The following is a 27,757-nucleotide window of genomic DNA, read 5'->3' on the forward strand; positions in this document are numbered from 1 at the left end:
CAAGAGGCAGCTGAGCGTGGGAGACGTGTGCATGCGGTTAGTGCGGGGGAGGGGCGGCGTCTTGGAACCCTGGTTCCGTTGGACGTAGCAACACGGTCGGAGCCACACCCAAGACGTCGTGTGGAGACTGGTTCCGTTGTAGTGATGGGTAAACAGGATGTGTTGTGTTCTTGGTGATGGCACTGGAGGTGGGTATGAGGTGGTTCTGTTAGGGCATCCCCGCGGAGGCGTAGAGCTGGCCAGAGAAAGCATCATCCCGATCCCCTCGAACCACTGATGAAGCTAAAATGATATAGTTGTCTATCCAAGCTTGTCGATAGCTGCGCATTGGCACAAGAGCTTGAAAGAGCATGCATTCGTGGCAGGTAAACTGCGGGGACAAAGGTTGAACGACGCATGTCGTAATCCATCAAGATAAAGTTCCAGACGACGATCTCACGTCGGCTTCATGACTGAACATGACGGTTGACATGAGAAACATGTTGTAGAACTCCCCGAAAAGTAGTCATTGTACGCCGGGCACAGTGTACTACGAGTGGTGAAAAGGAAAATAGTGTCATATTCCGGACCATATAAAGGAAATTGTCGAGTTCATCAATAGTCCGCGGTGACTTATAGCGTGCCACGCGTACGCGTTGCCTCACCCTCGCCAGATTACCGACAAGACAAGAATGCCATCACGACGCTCCATCAACATTCGCTGGAGCATGGACACGGTACCGATACGTCGTAACCGTTGCGCTTGCTTGCGGGGAATAAGAGAAAAAGATGCGAAACGAGGATTAGCGGGCAGCTCAGCCACGCAACCGCGTAGACAAGGGTGCTTGGCCTTGTCCCGCCCCTTCCAAGCTTCACGCACGTTTCGCCTTGGTTACCCGTCGTCATTCCAGGAGCCCAGTCGACCAATGCACAAACTCACCACCTCGCCCCCTTCTGATGCAGTGGCATTTCACAGCGACATGAGGCACCGTGTGAACCGACGATCGTTATATCCCCATCTGTAGACACTATACCCCATATCCGGCCTCTGCACCCGCGACTCCCCTTGAACCCGCTGGTCGGAACAAATTCAACACACTACCTAGGTATCCACGCGTCGCCTTTTGCGCTACACGATGCCGTCGCTGTTTGCGCGCCAGAACCCCCTCGACGAGGCGAGGAACACGCTCAGCTCATGGGACAATTGCATGGCCAAGGCCTATTGCAAGTGCGTTGCACCAACGGGGCTCAAACTCGACTCTTATGCTGACACTCCAACAGATGGCCCGTCATTGTCGCCATCATCATCGGCGGCCTCATCCTCATATCCGTCGTCACGTGCATCGCGCGATGCATATGCTGCGGCGCCGAGTGCGCGTGCTGCTGCTTCCGCTGCTGCTCGTGCTGCTGCGGCGGCGGAGGACGAGGCCACAAGCGCGTCAAGAGCGACCCAGCCGGCCAGTACCCCACGCCCTACGGTGCGCCTCCCCAGCCGAGTCCATACGCCCCGAACCCGTATGCCCAGAACCCGTATGCCCAAGCACACGCCGCCGCGCCGCCCGCGCCGCCCATTGACACGCGCCCCGTGAACCAGCAGTACCGCTCCAATCCCATGCCGACCTTCACGCCGCATGCTGCCGCGCAGCCCGAAAGACCGCAGTTTGCTACCTTTGATTCCACGCGCGCTGTGGTCAATGAAGACGCGCTGCCCGCTATGCCGACGTGGAAGGACGGGCGCGATGTACACATCCAGGTAGAAGAACAACCTGTGCCGCAGAAGCAGGGCGATATGGAGATGGATAGGCTGGACCGCAATGGCAGCGTGACGAGCGCGTCAGTGGGCGGGGGGATGGCGGCAGCGGCTGTTCCGATTAAACGGCCATCTCCTGGCCCGGGCAGGTCCCCGGTGTCGCCAATGGATAGCCATGGGTATCCTCAGGGTGGCTACCAGAATGAGTCTTTTGTGAGCGGAGGGTCGTTGAATGGCCAGGGTGGATATGGTCGAGCGTATGCACAGCAGGACGAATACGGAAGAGGGCCGCCAGCTTATGATGGCTACGGTCAACAGCAACAACAACAACAACAACCATACGGCCGCCGTTCGCCAGGCGCAGCACAAGCCTACGACTCGCGCGACCAGCTGACTTCATACAACCAACAAGGCCCGGGCGCGTACGGTCAGCAACAAGCACCGCAAACCTACGACCAGAGAGATTACTACGACGAGCACGTCGACCAGCGCTATCAATCCCCGTCCCCACCCGCCGCTACGAACTTTTACAACAACAATAACTCTGATCTTTATGCGTCAAACTCGTCGCCCTCGTACCACTCGCACGAAAACGCGAATGAGACGTATACACCCCCCGCTGCACCCGCGGCCCTGCAGCCAGGATATGCGGCCAGTCAATCAACGACGGATCGTGCTAGTTTTATGAATGCCGCGCCCGCGTATCCGGGGCAGAGGAGTTATACGCCTGTTGGGGGGACAGGAGATGTGGGTATGGGAGGAGCAGGAGGAGGACAGCAACAACAGCCGTATCGTGCGTTTTCGCCGTTGGCGGCAGGGGGCGGAGGGGAGCATGTGCAGAGGAAACCTGTTCAGGGGAGTTTTAGGGAGATTTAGGGTTGGGTATGTATGTAGGGAGATTTGAGATACCCCATATATGAAGTTTTTAGGGAAAATGTTTTTTCTTTCGGTGAAACTTGAAAGATAAGATGAGATGGATATACAGTTGTATATAGTGAGGTAAGGTGTTTGGGAAACAACACTGTATCAGATTGCGAAAGGGGTATGTTTCCTAGTGTTGTGCCTGCGTCTTGTTACTAACATGTTTATATGGTTAATAGAATGTGATGGCTGTTGACGTTGATGTGCCTGCTAGCTTTGTTTCAGTCTAGCCTGGCCTTGCTATGCGTGACGTCCATCGCTCTTGACTGGTACTCTAAACCTCCGAATCTCGGAGCAGGAAACGACACGGGGCAATACGGCGGGCGCGGTAAGAAAACTGGGGTTAACAAGATCCCTAGTCGGGCCTTGATGAACGACACGGTCGTAATACGACGTGTTTTGTTGCATTTCCGACCCTCCGAATGTATTGAACGTGGAAAAGTAGGGCCGACTATCTGGGCATGTGGAATAAGCCTTGGGTAACCTCATTATTCCCGCTGAACAGAGGTATTTTGTATGTCTTTTGGTGTGGCGCAGGCTCGGAGCGCTGGTTTCCTTGATGCCGAAGATACTCAACCCAGCTGCGATGGTGCACTGCCATGATGCATACGTCCGGCCGGGGACGAGTTACCTTGGCATCAAGTTGTATATAAGAGATGGAAGATGGACGGTGATCGATTACAACAGCAACCAACCCGCAAAGAATCTCAAGTTTATCGACAGACATGCTTTACTCTACTCTCTTGACGCTGTGCTCCTTGACCTTCTCTTTGGCGCAATCGCAATCTTATCCTTGGACTCCACCAGAGTACCCACCCACGACTATAGAGAATGACGGTGTATGTTGAGCTCAGTGAGCTTGTTCTGGTATGGTTCGATGCTAACTGTTACAGACCAAATATAACAGATACGATGTGCGAAAGACGCTCTCATACTCAACCAACAACACGAACAATGTCAACAAGTCAGTTCTACATAACCCAGACACTCGGACGGATATTTACTCACACTGTGCCAAAGCATATTCATGCTCGTCTGGGTGACGACCACAACCGGCAACAAGTACCATCTCACCACCAACTCAGGCATGATCGGGTCCTACCGCCTGGGCGCCTTCCTCTCGCTCAACAATCTCCAAGACAGGACCGGACGCGGCTCTTCTCTGTTGCAGTCCGGCTCCGCAGCCAACGTTCTAGACTGGCGTGCAGCCAATCAATCTATTCGAGCGCCTGCCGGTGGAGACGGCTGGACGGGCACGGCGTTTAGCATGGAGTTGTCTGGCGTCAGACTCGACATGAATATTTACCCCACGGGTGGTAATTTCTATTACGGTGGCAATGGCGGGATCCAGTTGTTTAGCAGGGTCTCGGAGTTCTCTGCTCGAGTGGTCAATAACAGGACGAATGTCACGGGCGAAGTTGTCGACTATTCGTCCGCGATCCCGGGATGGTCTTGGTACTGGGTACGTGTAACGACTATGATGTGCGAGCGAAAGGAGGAAGACTAATAAACGCAACAGTCCAAATCCCACGACGCGCATCAACGGAACGATATCCATCGACGGCAGAGTCGAAGAAATTGACACCAAACACTCTTACGCTCTATTCGAGCGCCAATGGGGCGACTTCTTCGTCGGTCGGGGCTACTACATTCTCTGGCTCTATCTCGAAACCGGCGAGGTTATAATCACATGGGCCATGGAACCAGACTTTACAACCGGCGCCTTTGAAATCGCATTCGCATCGATATGGCACCCCAATGGTATCCATGAGAATGTGCCTGTTGGGCCGAATAGTATTGCTTCTGATGTTTCGGTTACGAGGTCAGGACGGCGATACTTTAATCATTTTGTGCTGGATCTGCCGGCGAGGAATGCGTCGTTTGTGTTTGAGAAGTGGATTCGGGAGGGCGAGATTGAGCCGGTGTTGGCTGAGCAGCGGGATAGCTTTTCGACCATTTCAGAGTCGTATGGTGAGGGCGTTGGGGTTTGGAATGGGAGGAGTGTGAGGGCGCAGGGACATGTTGAGCAACTCACTCGTCTTGATGGTTGTTTGGGTTGCTGAACGTGGTGATGGGAGGGAAGATGAGGAGGACATGTACGGGGTGAGACTGATCTAGCTTTGCCTGTAGTCAGGTCCATGCGGATAGTTTTTGTATGCTTTTGGGCGGCTTTGAAGAAGGGACAAAGACTAACTCTAGACGCTCATTAGACCTTAGGAACTTGGCAGGCGTAGCTCTCGATAGATGGAAGAAAACACGACAGCCCATCTTTACCGAAAGAATCGTTGCGTACCTGCAGAACTGTGGTTGGAAGCGCAAAGTTGATGGGAGGTGCAGCTGTGACGTAAGTCAGAGAACGAGGCGCGGCCTTTGTCGGAAGTCACCACACAAGCTGTCGGCACCCCACGATTCCAGCCGCGACCCTGACAAGGCCGACGATCAATGCGACATTCTCTACCACATTCAAGGCATTCGCTCGACCATTTCATGTCATTATTCAAAGTTACTGCTGTAGGTTCTTCATGTTCTCGCGCTCAGCCTAGCGGCCCATCCGTTCCGATGACAACATCCGATCCGATCCGTCAAGTCGTTCCGCAGATAAGGACGCATGACGCGCCCCTCACGACTCCCGCAACTCAATCCATCGCCAAACGAATAGGTGTTCGCGAATGAGAACTATGGCAAACATGGTTCAGATCGGTCCCGCAGATAAGATGTCGCCGACCGTTTACATCCGCGCAGCGAGTGGCTCGATCGGCATCGGAATCGAGGATGCTGCATACTCGGGGTGAGCAAGGCCCTCAATATTTATTAGAAGGTGTCCAAAACCCATTGTGAATATCTCGCTCATCAAATCCTCTTGCTATCCCTTTCACTTCTTGCGATCCAAGCCACTCTGCACCTCAACTCTTTCACCTGACCAGCGCTAGCCTTACCAGCATGGGTTCGATAGAGATTGGCTGGAGACGACTCAGCGTGGCTGTCATTGGCGGTGGCATCGGCGGACTATCAGCGGCCATCGCGCTGCGTCGAGCAGGCCACGAGGTCACCATCTACGAGCGAAATGACTTTGCAGGCGAAGCAGGAGCATCGGTCTCGTGTGCAGCAAACGGTACCCGGTGGTTGCATGAATGGGGCGTCGATGTGCAAAAAGGCGATCCTGTCGTCTTGAAGAAGCTCATCAATCGGGACTGGAAGACGGGCGAGCCGGTTAGCGTGTACGATCTTGATGATTATGAAGAGAGATGGGGATATGTGTACAACATGTTTCATCGCCAGTATATGCACAAGATGCTCATGGATACGGCGTTGCAAGAAGAAGGGGAGGGTACCCCAGTGAAGTTGTTGGTAAACCATCCGGTGAGTTTCCGAGATTACGACGTTGTCTTGTGTTGAATCGATTTCTAACGATAGTCTGTAGTGTGAGAGTATAGACGTCGAGTCTAGTGAAATCACATTTTCAAACGGTGTCAAGGCACAGCACGACCTCATAGTCGGCGCAGACGGTATCGGATCCGCCACACGAAAGATCATCGGCGTAGTCACAGAAAAGCGACCAGCAGAACAGAGTTGTCTGCACGCAAACGTCATGACAAAAGATGTTCGCAAGCTCGGTCTCACAGACTACTCCCTCAACAGTGCACTAGAGTACTGGGGCGGCCAAGAAGGCAAATGGGACAAGATCGTCTTATCGCCTTGCAATGGCGGCGAGCTTCTCTCATACTACTGTTTCTTCCCCCGCGCCGCTGGAGACTACACAAACCACACCTGGGGCGGCGCCGATCTCCCCGTCGAAGAACTTCTCGCGCCGTATCCTGAGCTCGACGCGCAGGTCAAGGCCCACCTCGCCATTGGTATCGAGGTACGACCTTGGCGGCTTTGGGTACACCAGCCATATCCGTACATTGTCAAGAATGATATAGCGCTTATTGGCGACGCTGCGCATCCGATGATGCCTCACCAGAGCCAGGGAGCCTGCATGGCAATCGAAGATGCGGCGGCCCTGGGTATTCTCTTCAACAAGGACTACTTCAACGGAGATGTGAGAGAGTCGCTCGCCGTCTACCAGAAGATCCGATTGCCTCGCGCCACCAAGGTCCAGGCTTCGGCTGCCAAAGCGGCGTACAATATCAACGAGCGAATTGGCTTCTCCAGTAACACATCTATTTCCAACTACAAGGTTGAGGATGAGGCGAAGAAGTTGACTATCGAGGAGATGAATGGCTACGACATGTACAAGGATATCGACCAAGCTTTTGCGGAGAGGCAGGGAAGAACGTATTCGGACAAGTACGTCAGAGGTCTGCCTTTTGGGTTGAAGCTGTCGAATGGTATTACAGTTGATAGTAGTACGACATTGGCGGCACCGTAGTATGTGTTCGATCGCGTTGATTAGAGTAATAATACCCATTGTTTGCCTTACAGCTGCGCACTCTCCCAGAAACCCTCACAATGCCTTTTCCTCGACTGCGAATCTCTTCTGGAAAAACGATGACCGCATACGCTGGCATGCCAGTCCCCAGTCCGTACTCCACTGTTTATAATACGGCTGATAACCCAACAGACTCCCCACCCACCTACCCACTACGATCCCCAACACCCGCGCCAACGTCCTCGAGAACGGAATCCAAGTAGGCAGCGACATGTACGAGCCGCCCGCATCGAACATCTAGCCTCTCAATTAGCCATTTTCGTTCCCACGCAACCCAGGCCCGCAACACCAGAGACTTACAGACATGACCTGTACGACGCTCAACGGCTGCCCATGCACAAACACCGCATCCTGGTACCCATACCAGTTCTCAAAGAACAGCTCATCTAGCTTATACATCTCGCTCGTATCCTTCCCGCTCAACAAGAACCTCGTAACCGTTTCCCCATGCCTCTGCGCCGTCGTCGCCGGATACAATCTATGATTCGTCCACGGCTTGATCGCAAACTCGCCATCGGCTGGTGTGAGTAGATATTCTCTGCCTTCGCATTCAACGGCCAGACACCCGTCGGTGACGGTAATGTATTCTTCCTGGTACGGGTGGAAGTGCAATGGCGGTTTTTCTTTCCCGAGCGCGATCAGCTTGGGGTGGTCGAGCAGGAAGGTGACGGAGAAGGCGAAGCACCGGCTGGGAAGCGCGACGGTGACGGTGGAGATGGCGCCGTCGAAGCTGGGAGAGTTAGTAGTGGAGTGAGGTAGAGGGGACGAGGGCGGACGTACGCGATGACGGGTGTGCGCTCCGGGTGCTGGGCTTTTGGTGTGACGAGGGGTTCTTGAGACATTGCTGGTCGTGTGATGATATGAGTATGTGGAGTGGGGGGTAGGCTGCTATCGATATGTATATGTTGTACGACTCGACTTCTGGGCATGAGGGGTTCTGTTTAACCCACCAAACCTGGTTCGGGTGTGATACGAAGACGCTGTGTTCTAGATGCTGAATAATCCCTGCCTGTAATACATGGAGTGGGCCAGGTGCATCAGCATTTGCCTGACCCGGTTTTGGAGCTTCGGGAAAGGTCAAGTTTGTCATTTCTGTTCATTGCCGGAATACCACTAATAGCAATTGCTAGACAAATTATTCGCAATTGAACTTGCTCGCCCCTAATTAAAGCCAAGATGGGTCTTGTTCTCCTTCACGCCTTGTTCCGTCTCACGATCAGATACCAGCAGTTGCGGCCGAAATGCCTGTCCACTCCAGCGTCTTTGCCCAAATCTCTTCCTGCACCGTCTCGTTCAGGCTGTCAGGCGAACTCGTGTCTTCCTTCAGCAGAGTAAGAAATCCGCGGTAGCCCGGAGACGCCTCGTTGACTGCTAGTTTGGCAACATCGGTGCCGGCCTCGCTCGAGGTGCGCATGGTTGGGTCCATGAGACGAAGCAGCGGGCGCAGCGGTCGGATCACGAATTTCGACATGATTTGGAGCATTGCAGGGGTGTTTACGCGCAGGGCTCGAGAGTCGCTCAGGTTGCCGGGGTTGATGGCCACGGCGGTGATGTTGGAGAAACGAGGATTCTTGGGAATAGTCAGCTTGAGTTCAAACAGGATACGACTTTTACGAACCTTTTGGAGGTGCCTGTTCAGGGCATACATCCACATCAGAATAGCCAGCTTCGAGAGAGCGTAGCGATTCTGTCCATGAGCCATGGGATCTGCTGGCTCATCGGGAGGCGGCCTGGATAAGTCGTCCAAGTTGGCTGGTATCCTTGGCTTGATCTTCTCGAGACTGTTCTTTCCCGGCCAGTGCGCGTCACTGGTGAAGAGAACGATACGACCGCCGTCTTCAGCAAAGCTGCCGAGCAGACGGAGGACGAGAACGGAGTGGGCGATGTGGTTGACTTGGAAGGTCTTCTCGTAGCCATCGCCGGTTACTTCCATGGCTGTTGCCAGGTTCCAGTAGAACGCATTGGAAATGATGCTCTGCAGCTTTGGTACTTTGCCTTCAGAGACCTCATCGGCGAGCCTGTTTGCGAACTCGTGGACGGCGGCGAGGCTCGAGAGGTCGAGTGCGCGGATGGAGAAACTGGCATTTGGGTATTCTGCGAGAGCTTCCCGGAGCAGATTGGTATTCACATCTGAATCGGACGTGTTTCGCACAGTGAGTATGAGGTGTTTGTCTGGATGATGCTGTACCAAGTAGCGAACTGTCCACAGAGCCGCGGAGCCGTTGGCGCCGGTGAGGACGATAGTGCCAGACATTGTGAGCGCAAAGTGAAGAAAGGGTTGTATGTCCGCGGCAGCGAAGGTGGAAATAGATTGAGAGGATGTGGCTGCGCCGCCCTCACACATGCATCACACCCGGGAGTGGGGCACGCTAGCCTGATGTGACGCTAGGCTGACAGGCTGGACTATTCCAAGGTTAGGCAAGGGTGCGGCGTTGATGCGACTTCCAGGGTTCGTACAGAAATCGATAACGTCCGACAGCTGTTAATCTATGCAATCTAGCCCACTCACCGGTCCCCGCTGTTACTGTAGGCCGCCCACTACTCGTGCAACGGCTGTGATGCATGTCAGCCAACGCGTAGCCACAATCGGAACTTGTGAATATCGCCCAGTCATCGAGCATGCGGCGCAGCAGTGGTGTGGCGGCTAAACGCGTGAGATTCTTGCCGAAATAGCATTCACGATTTTTCTAGTCCTGCAATACCTAAGTTGCCTTCAGGTAAGCCCACCCGCCATCGGGGAACCGCTGCTTGCTCTCCACTCATTGGATATAAACAGATCTTTTCGGCCAGCGAAGGAATATTGGCTGCTATCTAAGGGTCGCTATTCCAAATTCTCACATTGCGCCAGGTAGAGACACATCATATATGATAGTAATCATGGGACTCGTGTATTTCGTCCGGACAGAAAGCACCGATCAAATCAGATGCTGTGCAATATGCTCGTTCTTCTTCTTCTTGCATGCCTTCCGCTTGCTTTTACAGCATCTATACGCATTAGGCAGGATGCCTGTGGATACCTCCAAACGTTGTTGCCCAGCTCGACGGTAGCCAGTACGGATTCGACCTTTTACGATCTAAGTACAGAGAACTGGTATGCGTAACCATCCAAACGTCGTTGGCGGAAGTATACTGACGATCGCCTAATCTAGGTCAGCCACTGCGTGGGGAAGCCCGTTATGCATTGTGCAGCCACTCTCAACGGCTGACGTGCAGAAAGCCATCTCGTATTTGAGCACGCAGCGCGTCAAGTTTGCTATCCGTTCAGGAGGCCACTCGCCATCGCCATTTGCTGCAAACATAGATGATGGCGTCCTGATCGACACCTCGTTACTAAGGACCAAAGAGTACAACGCAAAAGACAAGACAGTGAAGATTGGAACTGGTCTGAGATGGGGAGAAGTTTACAGTTACTTGGATCAGTACCAAGTAACAGTCGTTGGCGGCCGGGTCCTAGATGTCGGCGTTGGTGGCTTGATACTTGGAAGCGGACTTTCATATCTTTCAGATCTTCATGGCATGGCCTGTGACAACGTGGTCAACTTTGAGGTAAGTTCAAACATCCGTCTTTACGAAACAGTATCTCATTCTTCCAGGTGGTCCTCGCGAACGGCTCCGCAGTAGACGCCAATGCCACACACCACAAAGATCTTTTCAGGGTTTTGAAAGGTGGGACTAACAATTTTGGTAACTAGAAACTGCATCCCATCAAGTCGTTATAATCTAATAGCCATACAGGTCTTGTCACAAGCTTCACTCTGCGCACTTATCCCATCTACAACGTCTGGGGAGGAGTGAAGATGTACAGCCATGAGCAGATCCCAGCGTTATACAAAGCCTTGGCTGCGTATCAGACCCAGCCGAACAAGGATCCATATGCGAATCTAATGCTTCAACCTTTCGCTACCAACGAAAGTCTGGGCGCGATGCTGAACATGGTCTATCTCAAGCCTGAGGAGTCACCAGCCGCTTTCAACGCCTTCTATGATATTCCCACGGTCTCGGATGCAACAAAACTACAAACTCTCAACGAAATGATCAGCGGTCAAGTTGTGCCTAGTCTTCCACGGTAGGTTTATGCCACTCCAATCACACGTTCCTTCGGCTAACGAATATTAGATGGGACTGGCACTCTACGAGCTTCACTCCATCGGCCGAAATCTACGAGTCGATCAACTCAATCGTATCGACAGCACCCGAAGTCGCTCAGCTCAAAGCCTTGACTGGTGGCACGCTTGTTCTCGGGTTCCAACCAATCTCATCCAGCCTGGTGCAAGCAGGCCTCGAGCGAGGCGGAAACATTCTGGGCCACAGCAACGTGAACCAGACCTGGTTGGTACTCGACATAGGCTGGTGGAGACAGGAAGACGATGCGATAGCCCACAGTGCGACGCGCGCGCTGCTGCAAAAGATCGAGAAAGTGACCAAGTCGAGCGCTGCGTACGTTCGTTACATCTTCATGAACGACGCGAGCTGGGATCAGGCGGTCGTCAACAGTTATGGGACCAACAACGTCAGGTACATGCGCCAGGTGAGGGAAAGGTATGATCCTTCGCACACCTTTTACGACCTAGTTAGTGGCGGCTTCAAGCTTCCCTTGTCATAACTGTAAGGATAGATGTATATGAGTGTAGAGCATCCTTGTACTTGCGAATTCTCTCATCGAGAGGAGCTGTTCTTTCAGAGCGTTGGGCATTGGGGAGGTAACGAGTGTAGATTCCGTACCTAAATAGACTTTTACAGCGCACCCGGTCTGGAAGGTGCTAGATCATCGAGCTCTACATACGATCCGTCTTTCGATTGCAGTAGTGACTTTTCAGGCGTCTGCCTCCTTGGCGGTCGGCCTTGGCTTCCTGGCTGACTTCTCGATCTCGAACTCGAGCTCGTCATGGAGGAAATGGACGAGATACCTGAAAAGACTTTATGCATGGCACCTTGTAACATGGGATGTAGTGCAGGAAGTGCTGCTCCAATAAGAGCCACGCTTGGCTCGATCTGCGATGGTATCCAGAACGTTTTGCCGTACTCATCGAATTGCGGAGGAACAAGCCTGCTCATTTCGTATTCTAGCCCTGGACTTTGTTACTTTGGGTTCGGCATCAGTGCTATTTGGCCAAAGCTTACATTTGGGGTCAATCTTTGTGTATCGCTCCATCTGAGTCACGAATATGGCGAGCTTGTACGCTGCCGTGATACTGGCACTATCCAAATGTTAGCCTGGAGATCTGAATGTGGTGAAGGAATCGTACGCTGCACCACACATGAAGATTGCGATAACTCCAATGCGTTTCTTCACGGTCATTTGAAGCTGGATGACCGGATAGATCGGGAGAACGAGTAGGATTATATCGAAAGCCATGCTTGTGCTGAACAGTGCCACTTGCGTGTAGTAATAGTACCAGTCGTTCATGTATCTGCTCCGGTCTAGCGGTGACCAGATCTTGTTGAATGGCTTCGCGATAAAAGCCGGAAGAGTCATGTACACGATAACATAGACTCCTTGCAGGGCTAGCAAAGCCCATACCGTGTAGCGAATTGATTTCACCGCTTGGCCAAAAATCCGGAGGTAGAACAGGAGAATCGATATACGGATGCTGGCTGACATGACGGGATAGAGGAAAGCGGAGCCAACAATTCCCTAGTCCAGATCAGCTGCGCGGAGTTCAAGGTATTGATGAAGCCACGCACCTTGAACCAAACGACAAACTCGCCCAGAGTTATCTCCCACAATGGCTTCCCAACGCCGGCGTTGATGTTAACATAAAGCGCCATAATCGTCCAGCCTATGTAGAGGAGCTGGTGTTGTGAGCGTAGACCATGGGATTTGGGTGCATGCAACCCACCAGAGCTGGAATAATCGCATAGTCGTCGTATCCGATCGCACGCGAAACGTACCGACACCGCAGTCTCAGCAGAGTCAACGCGATGGACAAAAAACCAAGTAATACGATGCCAGCCACGACGCCATAGTGTCGATTTTGGTTGTTGACAACGGTAGGCGGAGGAATCATACTGATGACTCGCACCAGGTGCAAACGAGTTGACAGTCTGCGAACAGAGTGAGGCTATACGCCCATAAACTGATAGGATTCGGTTCCCGCCACTCTGTAGACGTCAAAGTGCGCGTGGCCTAGGGTGTGTGCACCCCATGCCAGACGTGGTCAACAATGCCTCGGCGCAGTGCACAAATGGGGACTAAGGGTACCAGCAGAGCGTTTCGAGATTAGGAAAGTGTTGCGTCGAGTCTTGTTCGGTCGGGGGCAGCGCAGCCACTGCCCTTGTCCACTTAGATTATCCGGTAAGCGCATGTGGTGAGCATGCACCGGCTAGCATAAACGGATGGGACGACCCGCAGATCGCGTCAGCGAAACTTATTGGCCAGCTTAGGGCGGGTGGGCCGTTCGCAGCCAGTCGATAGATTAGTGGGTGGGATATCCCGCAACAGTGTAATCTCCGTTAGCGCATCTTACACGGCATCGAGTAGGTTTGTCCAATCGGCACGACAGGTCTTCTGTGTTCATATTGCTCTCGGCTTATACGACCCTTAAAAGTAGCATCTCTCAGCCTTAGCTAACGCAATCTATGCGCCACGCTGCACGTAAGCTGGAAGCAGCCGGGACTCACTCGAGACGGGGAGCACGAGCGATCAAAGCCGCGTACTCGGAAAGTAAGCCGCCCGCAATACAGCCGCCAGCATACCAGAAGCCTTTCGAGAACCACCACCAACAGCTCTGGGAGCTACGGAGATCAACATACGCGACCATAAGACCAAGGAAAGCCGTCGTTCCTCCAACAGTGATGATATGGTAAAGGATTCCCATCCCAGTATAGTACCCCACGCCCCCCAAGGCTGCTGCAATCAGGCCGACGATAAGCCAGAATACTGGCTTGATGTTGTACTGGAACAGCACTGCCATGCTATAGATGCCAGCATCAACATCGTCCTTTAGATCCTGGAAACCATACACGCTGTCGTAAAGCATCGTCCACAGCGTGCTCGCTGCAAAGAGCAGAAATAGTGGCATGTCGACCTGGCCAGTCTTAAAAGAGTACGGCTCAACGTCCAGTGCGAGCGCGCCGACCACGATACCCCAGGACAAGCAAACCCCCAGCACGGTCTGGGTCCAGTACGTGTGCCGCTTTGCGTACGGGTAGTAAAGCCATGCGAGGAAGCCGGGAGCGCTGAGCATGGTGTTCCTGGCCACGTGGCCACTTAACAGGGGTACAAACAAAGCGGCGCACCCAGCCTGGGACACACTGAACATCAGCGCTGCAGTGGGTGGGACGGCACCACGTGGAATGGGCCGGTTGCGCGTGCGCTCAACTTTTGCGTCCAGAGGCGCATCGATCAGGTCGTTCCAGATGTGAATGGCGTTGGATACGAAGAAGCTTGCACCGAAGAGTAAGAGGGCGGCGTACGCCACTTCAGAGGGCTCGGCCCGCTGCTGGATCGCGGCGTATAGTAGGCCGAACGAGTGGGGGATGTAGATGAGGAAGAGGCCGACCGGTGGGCTCAGGCGGGCGAGCTGGACGTATGGCAGCCACTGCGCAGGCAGACGGTTCAACCATCCTGTGCTGTGATTGCCACCGTATTGATAGGCCAGAGACTCATTTGGGGCCGCTTTGGCTTTTCCAGAAGACATGCTGATCAGAAGATGACGTGAGGTGGTACGGACGAAGTGAGCGGACTGCAGAGGATGCCATTTTTATACTGCGGGCTGGAGCGGGCTGCCTGCTTGACATACTGTACCTTGAGTATATGCGCGTATTGCGAGTGTTGAGGCGCACGATGCCAGAGCCTGGAAGAATGGAAGAATGCGTAGCTTCGGACTTAGTGGGACTGCAGGCCGCGCTGCCGTGATTAGGTGGGTCGCGATTGGTAGCGGGCGGTCCATGACCTGCCGCATTCATGGCTTGTCCCGGCACGTTCACGGGGACCAATTCACCTGCCTTGGTTCAGTGCAGCATTAGACACCAGGGCCCTGCTATCGTGGCGTTACGACGGCCTGGCAAACGCAGGGCCTCCCTTCACCATCAGCCCATCCTACATGTCTGATGTCCGAAGGGATTGCCGCCTAAGCCACAAATGCGACAGTCGTGCTTACGCCAAAGGGTGCCGCATATATTACAAACCAGACTCCCGGTACTGACCCAAGGCTTCCATTACGGCGCGGTCACTGCTAGTTACGGCGCAGTCGATATCATGGTTACACTTCGCTGTATTGGACGCTTCGTTGGCGCCGGTGTGATAGCAGCTTCTTCTGCATCATTTCTGCCTCGTGTTGACTCACCTCGCCCTCGTTCGACCACCGACGCGTCACTTGCTATGGATGGTCCAGTGCCCAGCCCGATTCCCAGCTTGGTTCGCTCGCTCGATCTGCCTGACGAGCAGGCTAGCGCCGTTCTCGATGTCTTCAGCGACTACCCTACCGTCGATGAATTCCTGACTGGGAAATCCGCAGATGGCTCCATGCTGACCAGCGCTGCCTGTGCGGTACTGAAGCTAGTCCTGGGAGAGGCCAAAGTGGACACGACGCCTGTCAATACCACCTTGACACAAGAGAACTGGTTAGTCTCTGTCGCTTCTGGGCTCTCGTCTCTGAGCCTTTGATTCTCACTCGAAGTTATAGGTCACAATCATGCTGGAAGTCGCCTCGCTGCATTGTTCTGGCCGAGAGCAAGAGAGATGTTTCCGTGGCTCTAAAGACTATCAAATTCCTCAAGCTCAAGTTCGCAACACGCAGCGGAGGACATTCGCCAAACCCCGGATGGTCGTCCATCGGCGAAGGCGGAATCTTACTCGATCTCCAGAAGCTGAATGCAATCAGCGTCAGCGACGACAAGAAAGTCGCTAGTATAGGCCCCGGCCAAAGGTGGGGAAAGGTGTACGAGACCCTGGACGCTTATGAGCTCAGTGTGATTGGAGGGCGCATTCCCCAGGTCGGCGTAGGTGGGCTCATCCTCGGAGGTGGCTTCTTCCATTTCTCTGGCAGGTATGGTCTTGCGGCCGACAATGTAAAGAACTTTGAGGTCGTCCTGGCCGATGGATCTGTTGTCAATGCCAATGCCGGCTCCAACAGTGATCTGTTTTGGGCTCTCAAGGGCGGAGGTCCGAACTTTGGTGCGTCCTTGGCTGGTTACACAAGATTACTTTGCTTACTAGGAACCAGGCATCGTCACAAAGTTCGACATGTACACCGTTCCTGTGCATAAGATATGGTACACCGTGTCCGCCTACAGCGCCGATAATGCCGTGGCCTGCATCGACGCCTTTGCCGATTGGCAACAAACCGCGTCGTCCGACACCAAAGCCACCGTAGCCATGATCATCGGTCTCGATGTCATCACACTAGGTTTCCTGTACGCCGAACCTGAAGCGGCCCCGGGCGTGTTCGCTGCCTTTGACAGCCTGCCCGCCCCTCTCGCCGTTGCCGTCCCTCCTACGACTGGCACTGTAAATATTCTCTCCCAGATACTAGCATCCACCTCTTCCTCGGAACCCATGCGGTGAGCTTCTCAACACCACGACATGCGCTGACTTTGCTGACCGTTCCTCAGCCACGACTACCGCGGCATTAGCTCGGACGTGGACGCCCAACTGTACAAGGACGTCTACGCCGTCTGGAAAGAGAAAGCAACCGCCATCCACGCCGAGACAGGCGCAAACATGACGTTTGTCCTGCAACCCATTACCGCAGGCTTAACCGCAGCCAGCAATGCCGCTGGCGGAAACCCCATGGGCATTCCTGAGAAGACGCACCAATGTACGTTCCATACATCCATCCATCCCGCATCCTGTGCCGCCATCTAACAGAATCTCAGGGTGGACTACGCTGGTTGACTGGACCGATGCCGCCGATGATGCCGCAGTGCGCGCTGTGCCTATTGCAGTAACCGATACGATGAAGAGACTGAGTGAGGAGCGCGGCCTCGATGTTCCGTTCATCTTCACCAATGATGCGTCGCGCGACCAAAACCCGATTGCGTCGTATGGAGCGGCGAATGTGCAGAGGCTGAAGGCGATTGCGGAAAAGTATGATCCGGATAGGGTTTTCCAGAACCAGCAGGCGGAAGGTTTCTTGTTGAGGGATTTGTAAGGGTAGTGATGCTAGCGGTAGGGTGAAATATAAATTTTGGGCATGAGATGGTGTGATTGTCCATGTCGATACGTGCATGAATACGACGGTGGTCCATGGAGAAGAAGCTGATTACGGCTATTGCAACAATCTCTTCTTCTTCTGCTCTTGTTCTTCATTCTCTAAATCTCACTTCTAGTCGCAACAAAACCTCCACAAGCCGCCACCCTAACCATCGTCTACAAGGTCCCGATCGCCAAACATCTCCTGGTCTAGTCCAAACAAGGTCGAATTGAAGACATGTCGCTATTACCAAAGTTCGACCTCGAACTAATAGGGGGTGGGGAAAGGACGGGTTCTTTGGGTGATATCCATACCCCTTCAACTGATCTTCTTTTCGCAGAAAAGAAATATGTGAAAACAGTCTCTACGACGCCAGTACTCGTAAACGTCATCCAAGACTCTCTCCCTCCCTTCGCTCATTGAACGCAACAAGAGCAGTACATTCGTATCTCTATCGATCCCAATCAAGGACTCGATACGCATGCCTGCCACAGCCATGCGTTGCAATACTAGAATTTACTTCTGTGGACCAACCTTGGAACGATAGCGCACTTGGCTATACTACCACTAGCTCGCTGGCATGTCGCGGAAAGCGCCAGTCCCCGTTCTTGACCCGTAGAAGTGTCAAGGTTATGACTCGTAGAGGGTATCATTCACCCAACGCAACCTGACAGAAGAGGATTAAAATTCTTAGTACATGTACGAAACTAATATTAACAGGTTCTCTAGCATAATCCTCGCAATCAGTACATGTCAAGAAACTGGGGACACCATGCGATATGTTGATGTTTTTCAGTCTTGTCCTGCTAATCGGGTTACTGAACGTAGTCTCTTCCTGGTTGCTCATGTGCGTAAATCAGTCAATAGCTTCGGAGGGTATATCGTGCTGCTGCGACAAAGGCCCCCCATCCGAAGCAGTTGAGGAGAGATTACCTACCGGTATTATCCATGGCCAACCGAGCCCGCATCTAGACACACGCGTGAGAATCACGAACTGCATGTCAGCACGCAAACCATCATATACGTAGCCGATTAATCATCATTAATACACAGGTATGAATGTGTGCATAAGGAACATGGGTACAGGCATCAGAGTTTGACTTGTTGGTGCTTCCATGCATTCGCTTTACTCTGGAACCAGTCGACCAACTCACTGACCCACTCACTCATCATCATCCTTCTTCGGCCCCGGCGGCTTCTGTCCGTAAACCAACGACCTGCACCCTCATTAGCAAAAAGGCATCTTCGCCTCCTCACACCCCCAACCCTTTCCCCCATCATTACTACCCAAAAAGAAAGAAAGACAAACTTACACCTCCTGATACGCATGAATCGTCCTATCCCTCAACGCCGTCCTCATATGCGCCAAATAAACCTCCACCTCCGCCTTACTCCACCCCATAACCGTCGTCAACAAATACAGGCTCCACCCCTCAATCCCCTGCTCCCAATTAATCCGATTATACTGTCCCAGTTCCTTGAACCGCTTATCCGCCGGCCAGCCTCCGACGGGTAACTTCCATCGGCGCTCGACGACATTGACAAAGCCTGCTGCTTCGAGACCTGCGCGCGATTCGTCGACGGTGCGCAGCGACTTGCCGAAGCGGTCGCCGAGCTCGAGCGAGATTTTGCCCCAGCGGTCGAAGATGGAGCCTGGGGCTACGGTGCCGTCGTCGGATTTGAGGACGACGCTGATTTCGAGTTGTTCGAAGTAGCCGCCGGGTTCGAGGGCACTGTTGCAGAAGTATGTGGTTAGCATTGTGGATGTGTGCAAGGTAGGCGGGCAGGCAGGTGGTTCATACTCGAGCGCTTCTTTGTAGAACGTTGGCCAGTCGGCTACACAGCCGTACAAGGACCTGGCGTGTATAAAGTCGAAATAGTTCTTCTTGAACAGCCAGGGTTCGGTAAAGTCGTCGATTTCGAAGCGGACGTTGGGTGGCACCATGGAGGGTTGGGTTGGGGACAGATCGGTTCCGAGCACCTATGCACACACATGTCTTAGAGAGAGATGTCGCTGGGGAAAGCTGCGTTTCATATGCGGTCGCGGACGTACATCGGCTGAGGGGTATCTGTCGGCAAAGTCGCTGTGCGCTGCGTGTTAGAGTCTGGGCGGCGTATGCGTATGTGTGTGCGAGATGGGGAGACTAACATGGCCCATATACCAGTACCGGTCCCTAGATCCAAAACATGCTGTCGGGTACACGGATCGTCAGCACTCGCCCACACACCACAGTTCCCCATGCACATGCACACGTACCATGGGCTGTTTCTTGATCGGCGCCAAACACAACTCGCCATCGAGCAAAAGCAAACAGATATGGTGCCTTGGTCCCTCGTCAACACACGCCCTCGAACCAAACATGTCGCAGCAACATACGTTATATCCAGCTGATCCGACTGCGTCTCGTCATTGGGACCCCCTGCGCTCACTTAGGAACTGCATTGCATGTGTACAGCGGAGCGGCCATGCTAACAATATGCTCCTTCCTTGTACGCATGGTACCGCCGCCCGTTGCGGTACTTGTAGTTGTATACAGCGGACTTGAGCGACGTCGTCTCGCTTTCGGATGGGGCGCGTTAGAAAGGCGGTTTCTTTTGTTGTTTTGCGCGGTGGGGTGCAAGGGTTCGTTGGTGGTTCCCCAGGGGGCAGGGCAGACTTACGATGACGAATCGTCGCCGAATGCCGAGTCGGTTTCATCCGAGTCCTGGAGTTTGTGACGTTAGCTCGTACACATACCGAGCGTGCCATTGGGGTGAGGGAGGGAGAGAAGACGCACAACAGCGACCTGAGCTCCGATATCAGCCATGGCGTACTCTGCGCAAGAACAATGTCGTTGTCGTTATCGATGTCGTCGTCGTCGTGGTAGGAAAGACACGCGAGTATGCAATGTCGGGGTTCCCGCGGGCGTCATAGCTTAGCGTGACCTTATGTACTGGTTTCTCAGGCCAGCAGCTTGACCACCCACCCACCCACTACTGCCACCAACTGCTGCCACCGCCAGGCCCGTCCCCTCCCACCGCAGCGCACCCGCTTCCGTATGGCCTCCGGCTCTGCGCCGGCGATATGCTTGCATGCAGGCTGTCGACCGAACCGCAACCACTGCGCTATCTGCCAAGTGCTCCGGTTGGCTGCGCGCTGGCAAAGGCAATCAGAAGAAACATGTCATTAGGTGAGATGTGAGGGTGGGGTAAGGTAGAGAAGGGGGTAGAAACAAATGCGCGACTATTGAGAGGTCCAAACATTTATTTTCTCATCATCCGTTTTTTCCCCTCCTTTCCCACTAACCGCACCCCATTCCTACATAACACAAGCCCAGTCAGGCGAGCTGGCCCGCCAATCAATGCTCACCAACGACAATCCTCTACCCGCCACGGCGGTACTGCTGTCGGCGGGCACAACTGCCCTGTTTGCCTATGTCCTGTACGCCGTGACCTACAACGTCTACTTCCATCCGCTGGCCAAGTTTCCGGGACCGCGCCTCGCCGGCGCTACCACGTACTGGAAGGCCTACACCGAGTGCATCGCAAACCGGTCCTTTTGCCACTTTCTCGTCGAGCTGCATGCGCAGTACGGTATGTGGACGCGGTATGTGGGCATGTGGAAGAATGTTTAGACGCTGATTTTGTTGTGCCGCGATAGGCGACGTGGTTCGTATTGGACCTAATGAGGTATGTTTGTTGGGCTTGTGTGTGTGTGTGTGTGTTCATGTTGTGTTCAATACATGCAGCCACCCCACCCCACCCACTCCGCGAACTGTGCTGCCACGTGTTTACTGACCAGACGGTCGCTAGCTCCACTTTGCCAATCCAAAAGCCTACCACGACATCTACAACAACAAGAACCGCTGGGACAAGGAGGCAACACTGTACCAGAGCTTCAACGAAGACCGCTCCAGTTTCGGATACCTCACGTACGCAGAGGCCAAGAACCGGAAAGATGTGCTTAACAAGTCCTTCTCGCTGGCTGCGATTGAGAGCTCAGAAGGGCTCTTGGTGAGCAAGGTCAAGGAGCTGTGTGCAGCCATTGAGAAGCGGAGCAGAGAGGCAAAGAGTGTGGATTTGTTCTACGCGTTCCGCTGCATGAGCGTCGACGTCATAACGACTTTCTGCTTTGGCAAGTCCATCCACGCAGTCGATGAGCCAGACTTCAAGGCACCCATTGTCGTGGCCCTCGAGGCGGCAACGCCCGTGGGCATGTACTTTAAGTATTCGGATCTGTTCAAAAACTTCATCTTGAAGTGCCCGCCCAACCTCTCCAAGAAGCTCAGCCCTTTGACAGCGGGCATGATCGATCTAAATCTGGTAGCGTCTTCATCTCGACTTGCATCCAGCGGTCTGCTGACATGTTGTAGTTGCTCTCCGCGCAGATCAACGAGCTCACCGATGATCCGGAAAAGCTAAAACTGCTTCCCCACAACATGACGATTTACCACCGGTTGATGGATCCAGAGGCGCATCGTGACAAACAAACTCCCTCTGCCGGTAGCCTCTACGAAGAAGCCCAAGCCCTCATGTTCGGCGGCACAGATACCGTCGGCAACACCCTCATGGTCGGCGCTTTCCACCTGCTTAAGCAACCGGACAAGATGCAGAGGCTCAAGGCCGAACTGTCAAGCGCATGGCCATCGCTCAACGAGAACGAGCCTAGCGTACGCGATCTGGAACGGTTGCCGTATCTCACTGCTGTCATCAAGGAGGCGCTGAGGATGAGTTCGGGTGTTACGTCTGGCCTTTTGCGCATCGTGCCCAAGACGGGTGCAACGATTGCGGGACACGAGGTGCCGCCGCAGGTACGTACAGGTGATTCGATGCGGAGCGAGATGCGCGTGCTGACTGCGTTCTAGACCATTGTATCGTGTGGTAGCACTTTTGTGCACTTCAACGCGGATATTTTCCCTAGGCCTGATGAGTTTGTGCCAGAGCGGTGGCTCGACGAGTCGGCGGAGTTGGATAAGTGGCTGGTTGCTTTCTCGCGTGGCCCGCGTATGTGTCTGGGAATCAAGTGAGTCGGGTTCTGGTCAACGTCTGAAAGAAATCAGAAACTAATACGGGTGGTTTGTAGCCTCGCTTGGGCGGAGCTGCGTCTCGGCTTCGGTCACGTCTTCCGCAAGTTTGACCTGGCGCCAACGGGCCAACTGTAAGTTCGAGCCTACTTGCTCAATTCTCGCTGAAGAGCGATTTCGTGTGCTGTACTGACGGCGAGCAGGCCCGAGAAGCTGGTATGGCGGGATGTCTTCTTGCCACACTATCATGAGGATCATCTGCAGGCGAACATGCGAGCTGTGAGCGCGTAGCCAGTGGGTAATGACGGCGGTTGTTTGTTTCGGATATGGCTCGATAGCGTCATCTTGGTCAAAGTATATAATTCGCAGAACTTCTTTTGCCAGGCGGTAACGCGTCGGATGCCGCAATACATAATATAAAGAGGTTTGTAACAAGGCGATAGATGGACCAGGCGACCGCTGTCCAGAACCTATCTTACACGTGTAATTGAGCGCCGATCAGTCGGAGATATGGGCACCTGGGCGCAGATCTGTATAGCGCGAGCTAGCTAGCTAGTCACATGCCGAGGAAAGCAAAGGGGAGTAAGTGTGCTAGAGCCATGCGCGTTCCTCCTTGGGACAGGGCTGTCTGAAAAGAGTTTGCCAGGTTAGTGTCAGGTTTGGGAAGCGGAAAGGGTTGATGTGATGTGCCCTCCCCTATTTACGATGTGCAGGCATGTGACGCGGGAAGCGAGGAGCGATCCACTTGCATGCCAATGCACGTGAAAGAATGTGGGATGGATGGATGGATGGATGGATGGGGGTGTTGGAGGTGTTGGAGAATGCGACTGCGAATGCGAATAACGGTGGTGCTGTGCACGACGTTGGCTCGGCTTGGCTGCTGCGGGCTATTTGCGTAGTTAGTGGCACACACACGCGTAACCATCACAGTCGAGCGCGTCGACCAACCAAGGACGCTGAGAGGCGGACATGTGTGACTTGGCCGCCCTTTGCTCGTGGGGAAGCGGACAGTCGGAGATGCAAAAATGTATAGCTGGCGATCATGGCGATCGACAAGGCCGCGGTCGATGGATTGAGAGGTGGTGAGCAGGGGGGCGGCGGAAGTTTTGGAGCCGATGGCGGGTTGTTGTCGAGGTTCAGTTCGAGGAATGAAGCTTGCATGGAGTGCACATGTCAACGCCTATTGAGGCGCCAATCGGAAGCGGCGACGAGGGGGCAGACGGGCCGATGATTGGTGGGCCGGAGCGTGTCTGTCCAAGCAGGTGAGGCGGAGCGAGTCGAGATGAAGGGTGACAGGCGGGCCGCCGTGGCCGAACAGGTCCCCTGGTTTGAGTGAGGATTGAGAGTGTGCATTCCTTCTCAAAAGGCATGGAGATCAACCAAGAGACAGCAGCCAGTTTGGGCGTTCCATGTGGAGAGCGAGGGGGACTGGAGACTACTGTGTACTGCTGGGTTGGTCTAGCCACGCCTCTGGTGTGGGTGCATGAGAGCTAGACCCTGCTGGATGTGATGGACATGACTTCTCCCCGCTGAAATACTCACAACCTCAACGACGTGCATAACGCGACGTCGACAGCTTGCCAGGTGCCCCTTTGCTTGCCCACACACACATCCATCCCATCACATCACCAACGCGTCGCGCATTCCATTCGATTCGAGCTCCCCCCTCCCCCCTCTCCCCTCTCCCCTCGCCCGGCTCGCATCTTCCAATGTCCGTATCGCGCCCGGGGCCTGTTGTGACGCCCGCCCGTAGTCGTACAGCCCGTACCACCACCACCGCTACCACCACCCGCCTCGATCTGGGTCCGCCCTCGCTGTCCAATTTGGCGACTGCGCGCCCAAAATAGTTTTTTTTCCCCACGTCACGTCACAGCATGCCCGCCACTGGAGGCAGCAGGGCAGTTCACGCACCGAAGCCCACAGACACCAAGGGCAAGCCGACAACGACGACGGCCAAGGGCACCATGGCGGCGCAGCCATTGCGGAGAGAGAGCAGTGCTGCCGCCACCATGACGCACCACCACCAGCAGCAGCGACCAGGCATCAAGACGCGCGCATACTCGGCTCCCAGCGTCCCCAAGACTGACGCCCCCCCAGTTGGCAGCGAGCTCGACCGCACAGACGAGGACAACGAGGGCGAAGAAATAGCAGACGATGCCTTCTTCCAGCGCTACCACTTCCCCCAGCCCCTCCCCTCTGCCCACGAAGACGAGGGCAGCAGCGCCGAGTCGTCTTCAGACACCGAGGGCCCGCTGTCGCCTTCCCACCACAAGGACCGCCACCCATCTCAAGACGCGGCGTCGGAGCCGTCGAGTGTGAGTACCACCAGGCAGGAGCAGAGGTAGACGCGGCAATTGCTAACCAGCCCCAGTCGGCCAACAGCAACAGCGACTCTGCATCATCCACCATGCAGGACCTCAACATTGCCGTCATCGGCGCGCGGGGCTCAGGCAAGTCGACCTTTATCCGCCGCGCCCTCGGCCTGCCAGAAGCGTCTACAACAACAACAACAACAACAACAACCGCCAATTGCTCGCGGCGCATGGCCATCGACGGCACCCCCTACATGGTGCGCTTCCTCGAAATGACCTTTGGCGACGTGCACGTGGGGGAGCGCGGCATCATCAAATGGCCCGACACGGTCCTCGACTTTGCGACTCCGCGCATGCACGCAGCCGTCACCCTCTACGACGTCACAAACCACGAGAGCTTGGGCAAGGTTCCCGAGATGCTGAGTCGGTACCCCGCCATCGCGTCTGACGCGCGCCTCTGCTGACGCGACATTGCTGACCGAGTCCAGGCACACTGTCCAAGGCACAGCTGCCCTTTATCCTCGTTGCCTGCAAGTGCGATCAGCATCCCGCCCACCGCGAGGTCGATCCGGCCGTTGTGGAGCAGAAAGCAAAGTCCTTCATTGGAGACGTGAGCGTGTTTCAGACGTCCGAGTCGTCACCGGAGACACACCGAGCATGCCTGTCCGTCATCACGCGTGCAGCGATAGCGGCCAAGCGTCGTAAGTCATTTCATTTCCCTTTGTAACGTGCGGAAGCACAACGTCCCCTACCAGGGTGCAAGTCATTGACTCAACCCCATGCAGCCAGGTCCCAAGCGTCAATGGCGCGGCGGCGGGCCAACTCTTCCGCGGTCAAATCAATAACCCAAAAGGACCTATGGAGCCGCAAGCACGAGCGTGCTAGCTCGGAGATCTCCATGAGGTACCAACGGGCCTCTAGCGAGGTCAAGGGCCACCGTTATAAGCCCAGCGATGCCAACAAAACCTTTTTCAACGCCGAAGAGTCGCCCGGCTATGATTCGCAGGAATCCGATGACCAGGACTCGGACGCCGGCCAAAGCATCATGTCGGTGAAGCCGTCGGATGAAAATGGCTACACGTTTGAGCAGCTCGTCGACCGGCTCCTCGCCCAGCCCATGTCCAAGAATGACTCCAAATTCGTCTCCGTGTTCCTGGCCCTGTACCGGAGGTTTGCCACGCCGGGCCAGTTGTTGGAGGCCATTATCAAACGCTTCGAGATGCACAAGAACGAAGGAGAATTGGACGTCATCAGCGTCATTGCACAGCTCCGCTATCTGTCCATCTTGCAGCAATGGGTGGCCTACTACCCCGGTGACTTTGCCTACCCGACGACCCGCCGACTAATCCGCAGGTTCGCAAACTCGCTGTTGGGCAACCGCGAGTTCTCCGTCGCCGCAACCGAAATCTTCCGTGATCTCGAAATGGTCACCGAAGACGACGACACCGACTGGGCCTGCAGCGACCGCCAACGCCACCAGAACGAAAACATACCCACGTTCCACAACAACGTCCTGGACGAGGACTCGGACGAAGACGACCTTTCAAAAGACATGGGACGCATGTCCACGGGCGATTCAGCGCGAAACTCGCTTGCCCGGAGCAGCGTAACGGGCGGTGCTCCGTCTATCAACGGCTCCATGGGCTCGTCGCAGATCCTCCTCACCCAAGTGGAGAGAAACGAACGCCTGGCCCGACAACTAGAACCCAACCCAATCAAACCGCTCTCCAAGATCCAGTGGCATCAGTTCATGGGCGAATCGGAAGAAGCGATTGCAAAAGAACTTACCAGGATAGACTGGATCATGTTCTCCGCAGTACGGCCGCGAGACTTTTTACGCCACGTCAGTCTCAACGCCGAAGAAAAGCAGCGATGCAAGAACCTCGAAAACGTGACACGCATGACGGAGCACTTCAACCACGTTGCCTACCTCGTCACCAACTACATTCTCCTCCGCGACAAGCCGAAACACCGCGCCCTCATGATGGAGAAGTGGATGAAGATTGCACGACAGCTCCGAAAGCTCAACAACTACAACATGCTCGGTGCCGTCATGGCCGGCATCAACGGCACAGCGATTGGCCGGTTAGTCGCCACGCGCGAGCTCGTGCCTCAGGCCACGAACCAAGATTTTTGGAAACTCGACATCCTCATGGGTCAAACGAAATCACATTCTGCGTACCGCCTCGCCTGGGAGAATAGCTCGGGCGAACGCATACCATATATCCCGCTCCACCGCCGCGACCTCGTCTCCGCATCAGAGGGAAATTCGACATTTGTCGGCGACAAGAAGAAGACGGATTCTGCGTTTGCGCCGCACCCGGGTGTGAGTGTTTTTGAAGGGGTGGTGGGGAAGCGAGATAGTAGGGAGCCGCCGCCGAGTGGGGTGGAGGGAAAAGAAAGGATTAATTGGCGCAAGTTTGAGATTATGGGAGAGGTGATTGTGGGTGTGCAGAAGGCGCAGGGGACGCCGTATCCGAATTGGGCGAGGTGTGAGGAGGTGAGGAATCTGATTTTGGATATCAAGATTAATAAGGATGATGAGGTGAGTTTTCTTGCTTGGAGATGTTGGTGGTGGTGGTATGTGCTAACGGGTGGTTATAGGAACTTTACGAGCGCAGTACTCATCTTGAAGCCGGCCGGGCTGATGAGAAGAGTAGGATTGCGAGATGGTTTCGAGAGCGTTAGTGCCGCCGCTTTCCTCTCTCTCTCTTCCTCCTTCCTCCTATACCCACACACACACACGCACCTATCCACCCACGCCATTCGACCTTTGTTTTCCACTTGGTCATTCCATCATCTTTTCATGGTTCGAGATCAGATGAGCTAAGTGTAGGGTGTTTTGCAAACAACAGCCGGTCGCTTGTCGCTGCCCTCGTTGCCGAGCCTACCGAGTTTGCCGCCGGCGCAGAATTATCAGGCGACGGCGAGTACGTCGCATTTTTTGCGTATTTGAGAGGCCGCCCACGGATATCACGCACTCATACCATAACGCATCGACGGAATCGCGTCGCAAGCTATCCGCGCCGTTTCGCATGGACGTATCGCAAGTACGACAGGTACTATCTACATCACCACTTACATCGCTGTCTACATCGACATCTATACGCCGTCTACACACCATCTACACACCATCTACACGCCATCTACGCCACACATGGCATCTCGTTTACATCTACACTACATATACCCAATCGTCCCGGAATGGCCTGGACTTTCGAACC

At 54.4% G+C, this 27,757-nt stretch overlaps 11 protein-coding genes across 11 annotated transcripts; 6 read left to right on the forward strand and 5 right to left on the reverse strand.

The window, feature by feature from the left end:
- Positions 1 to 1,115: 1,115 nt before the first annotated feature.
- Positions 1,116 to 2,605, forward strand: ACET3X_009462 (uncharacterized protein; the record flags this gene model as incomplete). The annotated part of the gene is made up of 2 exons (XM_069455659.1): positions 1,116 to 1,207; positions 1,261 to 2,605. 2 exons carry the CDS (start codon positions 1,116 to 1,118, stop codon positions 2,603 to 2,605), a joined length of 1,437 nt encoding a protein of 478 aa, XP_069303539.1.
- A 2,732-nt stretch (positions 2,606 to 5,337) lies between these two features.
- Positions 5,338 to 7,022, forward strand: ACET3X_009463 (uncharacterized protein; the record flags this gene model as incomplete). Its single annotated transcript, XM_069455660.1, has 3 exons — positions 5,338 to 5,438; positions 5,581 to 6,010; positions 6,072 to 7,022. The coding sequence occupies 3 exons, from the start codon at positions 5,338 to 5,340 to the stop codon at positions 7,020 to 7,022; spliced, it is 1,482 nt and encodes a 493-aa protein (XP_069303540.1).
- A 75-nt stretch (positions 7,023 to 7,097) lies between these two features.
- On the reverse strand, positions 7,098 to 7,924 carry ACET3X_009464 (uncharacterized protein; the record flags this gene model as incomplete). The annotated part of the gene is made up of 3 exons (XM_069455661.1): positions 7,098 to 7,319; positions 7,383 to 7,812; positions 7,863 to 7,924. 3 exons carry the CDS (start codon positions 7,922 to 7,924, stop codon positions 7,098 to 7,100), a joined length of 714 nt encoding a protein of 237 aa, XP_069303541.1.
- Positions 7,925 to 8,298: 374 nt separating this feature from the next.
- On the reverse strand, positions 8,299 to 9,336 carry ACET3X_009465 (uncharacterized protein; the record flags this gene model as incomplete). Its single annotated transcript, XM_069455662.1, has 2 exons — positions 8,299 to 8,652; positions 8,701 to 9,336. 2 exons carry the CDS (start codon positions 9,334 to 9,336, stop codon positions 8,299 to 8,301), a joined length of 990 nt encoding a protein of 329 aa, XP_069303542.1.
- Positions 9,337 to 10,018: 682 nt separating this feature from the next.
- On the forward strand, positions 10,019 to 11,685 carry ACET3X_009466 (uncharacterized protein; the record flags this gene model as incomplete). The annotated part of the gene is made up of 5 exons (XM_069455663.1): positions 10,019 to 10,173; positions 10,232 to 10,628; positions 10,676 to 10,766; positions 10,818 to 11,148; positions 11,199 to 11,685. The coding sequence occupies 5 exons, from the start codon at positions 10,019 to 10,021 to the stop codon at positions 11,683 to 11,685; spliced, it is 1,461 nt and encodes a 486-aa protein (XP_069303543.1).
- A 131-nt stretch (positions 11,686 to 11,816) lies between these two features.
- ACET3X_009467 (uncharacterized protein) lies at positions 11,817 to 13,090 on the reverse strand (the record flags this gene model as incomplete). The annotated part of the gene is made up of 5 exons (XM_069455664.1): positions 11,817 to 12,151; positions 12,204 to 12,280; positions 12,329 to 12,717; positions 12,768 to 12,875; positions 12,923 to 13,090. The coding sequence occupies 5 exons, from the start codon at positions 13,088 to 13,090 to the stop codon at positions 11,817 to 11,819; spliced, it is 1,077 nt and encodes a 358-aa protein (XP_069303544.1).
- A 609-nt stretch (positions 13,091 to 13,699) lies between these two features.
- ACET3X_009468 (uncharacterized protein) lies at positions 13,700 to 14,722 on the reverse strand (the record flags this gene model as incomplete). The annotated part of the gene is made up of 1 exon (XM_069455665.1): positions 13,700 to 14,722. One exon carries the CDS (start codon positions 14,720 to 14,722, stop codon positions 13,700 to 13,702), a length of 1,023 nt encoding a protein of 340 aa, XP_069303545.1.
- A 683-nt stretch (positions 14,723 to 15,405) lies between these two features.
- ACET3X_009469 (uncharacterized protein) lies at positions 15,406 to 17,176 on the forward strand (the record flags this gene model as incomplete). Its single annotated transcript, XM_069455667.1, has 5 exons — positions 15,406 to 15,647; positions 15,710 to 16,200; positions 16,250 to 16,586; positions 16,638 to 16,843; positions 16,902 to 17,176. The coding sequence occupies 5 exons, from the start codon at positions 15,406 to 15,408 to the stop codon at positions 17,174 to 17,176; spliced, it is 1,551 nt and encodes a 516-aa protein (XP_069303546.1).
- Positions 17,177 to 18,233: 1,057 nt separating this feature from the next.
- On the reverse strand, positions 18,234 to 20,149 carry ACET3X_009470 (uncharacterized protein). The gene is made up of 10 exons (XM_069455668.1): positions 19,996 to 20,149; positions 19,880 to 19,923; positions 19,693 to 19,778; positions 19,596 to 19,638; positions 19,476 to 19,542; positions 19,368 to 19,408; positions 19,272 to 19,302; positions 19,021 to 19,199; positions 18,532 to 18,951; positions 18,234 to 18,435 (listed from the first exon to the last, which is right to left on the reverse strand). The coding sequence occupies exons 1-10, from the start codon at positions 20,023 to 20,025 to the stop codon at positions 18,381 to 18,383; spliced, it is 996 nt and encodes a 331-aa protein (XP_069303547.1). The 5' UTR covers positions 20,026 to 20,149; the 3' UTR covers positions 18,234 to 18,380.
- Positions 20,150 to 20,559: 410 nt separating this feature from the next.
- Positions 20,560 to 22,512, forward strand: ACET3X_009471 (uncharacterized protein; the record flags this gene model as incomplete). The annotated part of the gene is made up of 7 exons (XM_069455669.1): positions 20,560 to 20,791; positions 20,859 to 20,887; positions 21,011 to 21,520; positions 21,571 to 22,008; positions 22,063 to 22,220; positions 22,281 to 22,355; positions 22,425 to 22,512. 7 exons carry the CDS (start codon positions 20,560 to 20,562, stop codon positions 22,510 to 22,512), a joined length of 1,530 nt encoding a protein of 509 aa, XP_069303548.1.
- Positions 22,513 to 24,095: 1,583 nt separating this feature from the next.
- On the forward strand, positions 24,096 to 27,489 carry ACET3X_009472 (uncharacterized protein; the record flags this gene model as incomplete). The annotated part of the gene is made up of 6 exons (XM_069455670.1): positions 24,096 to 24,536; positions 24,593 to 24,956; positions 25,022 to 25,234; positions 25,319 to 27,078; positions 27,138 to 27,216; positions 27,389 to 27,489. The coding sequence occupies 6 exons, from the start codon at positions 24,096 to 24,098 to the stop codon at positions 27,487 to 27,489; spliced, it is 2,958 nt and encodes a 985-aa protein (XP_069303549.1).
- Between the last annotated feature and the right edge of the window lie 268 nt (positions 27,490 to 27,757).

This window comes from Alternaria dauci, chromosome 9, assembly GCF_042100115.1.
Source record: "Alternaria dauci strain A2016 chromosome 9, whole genome shotgun sequence".
Classification (NCBI taxonomy): Eukaryota; Fungi; Ascomycota; class Dothideomycetes; order Pleosporales; family Pleosporaceae; genus Alternaria; species Alternaria dauci.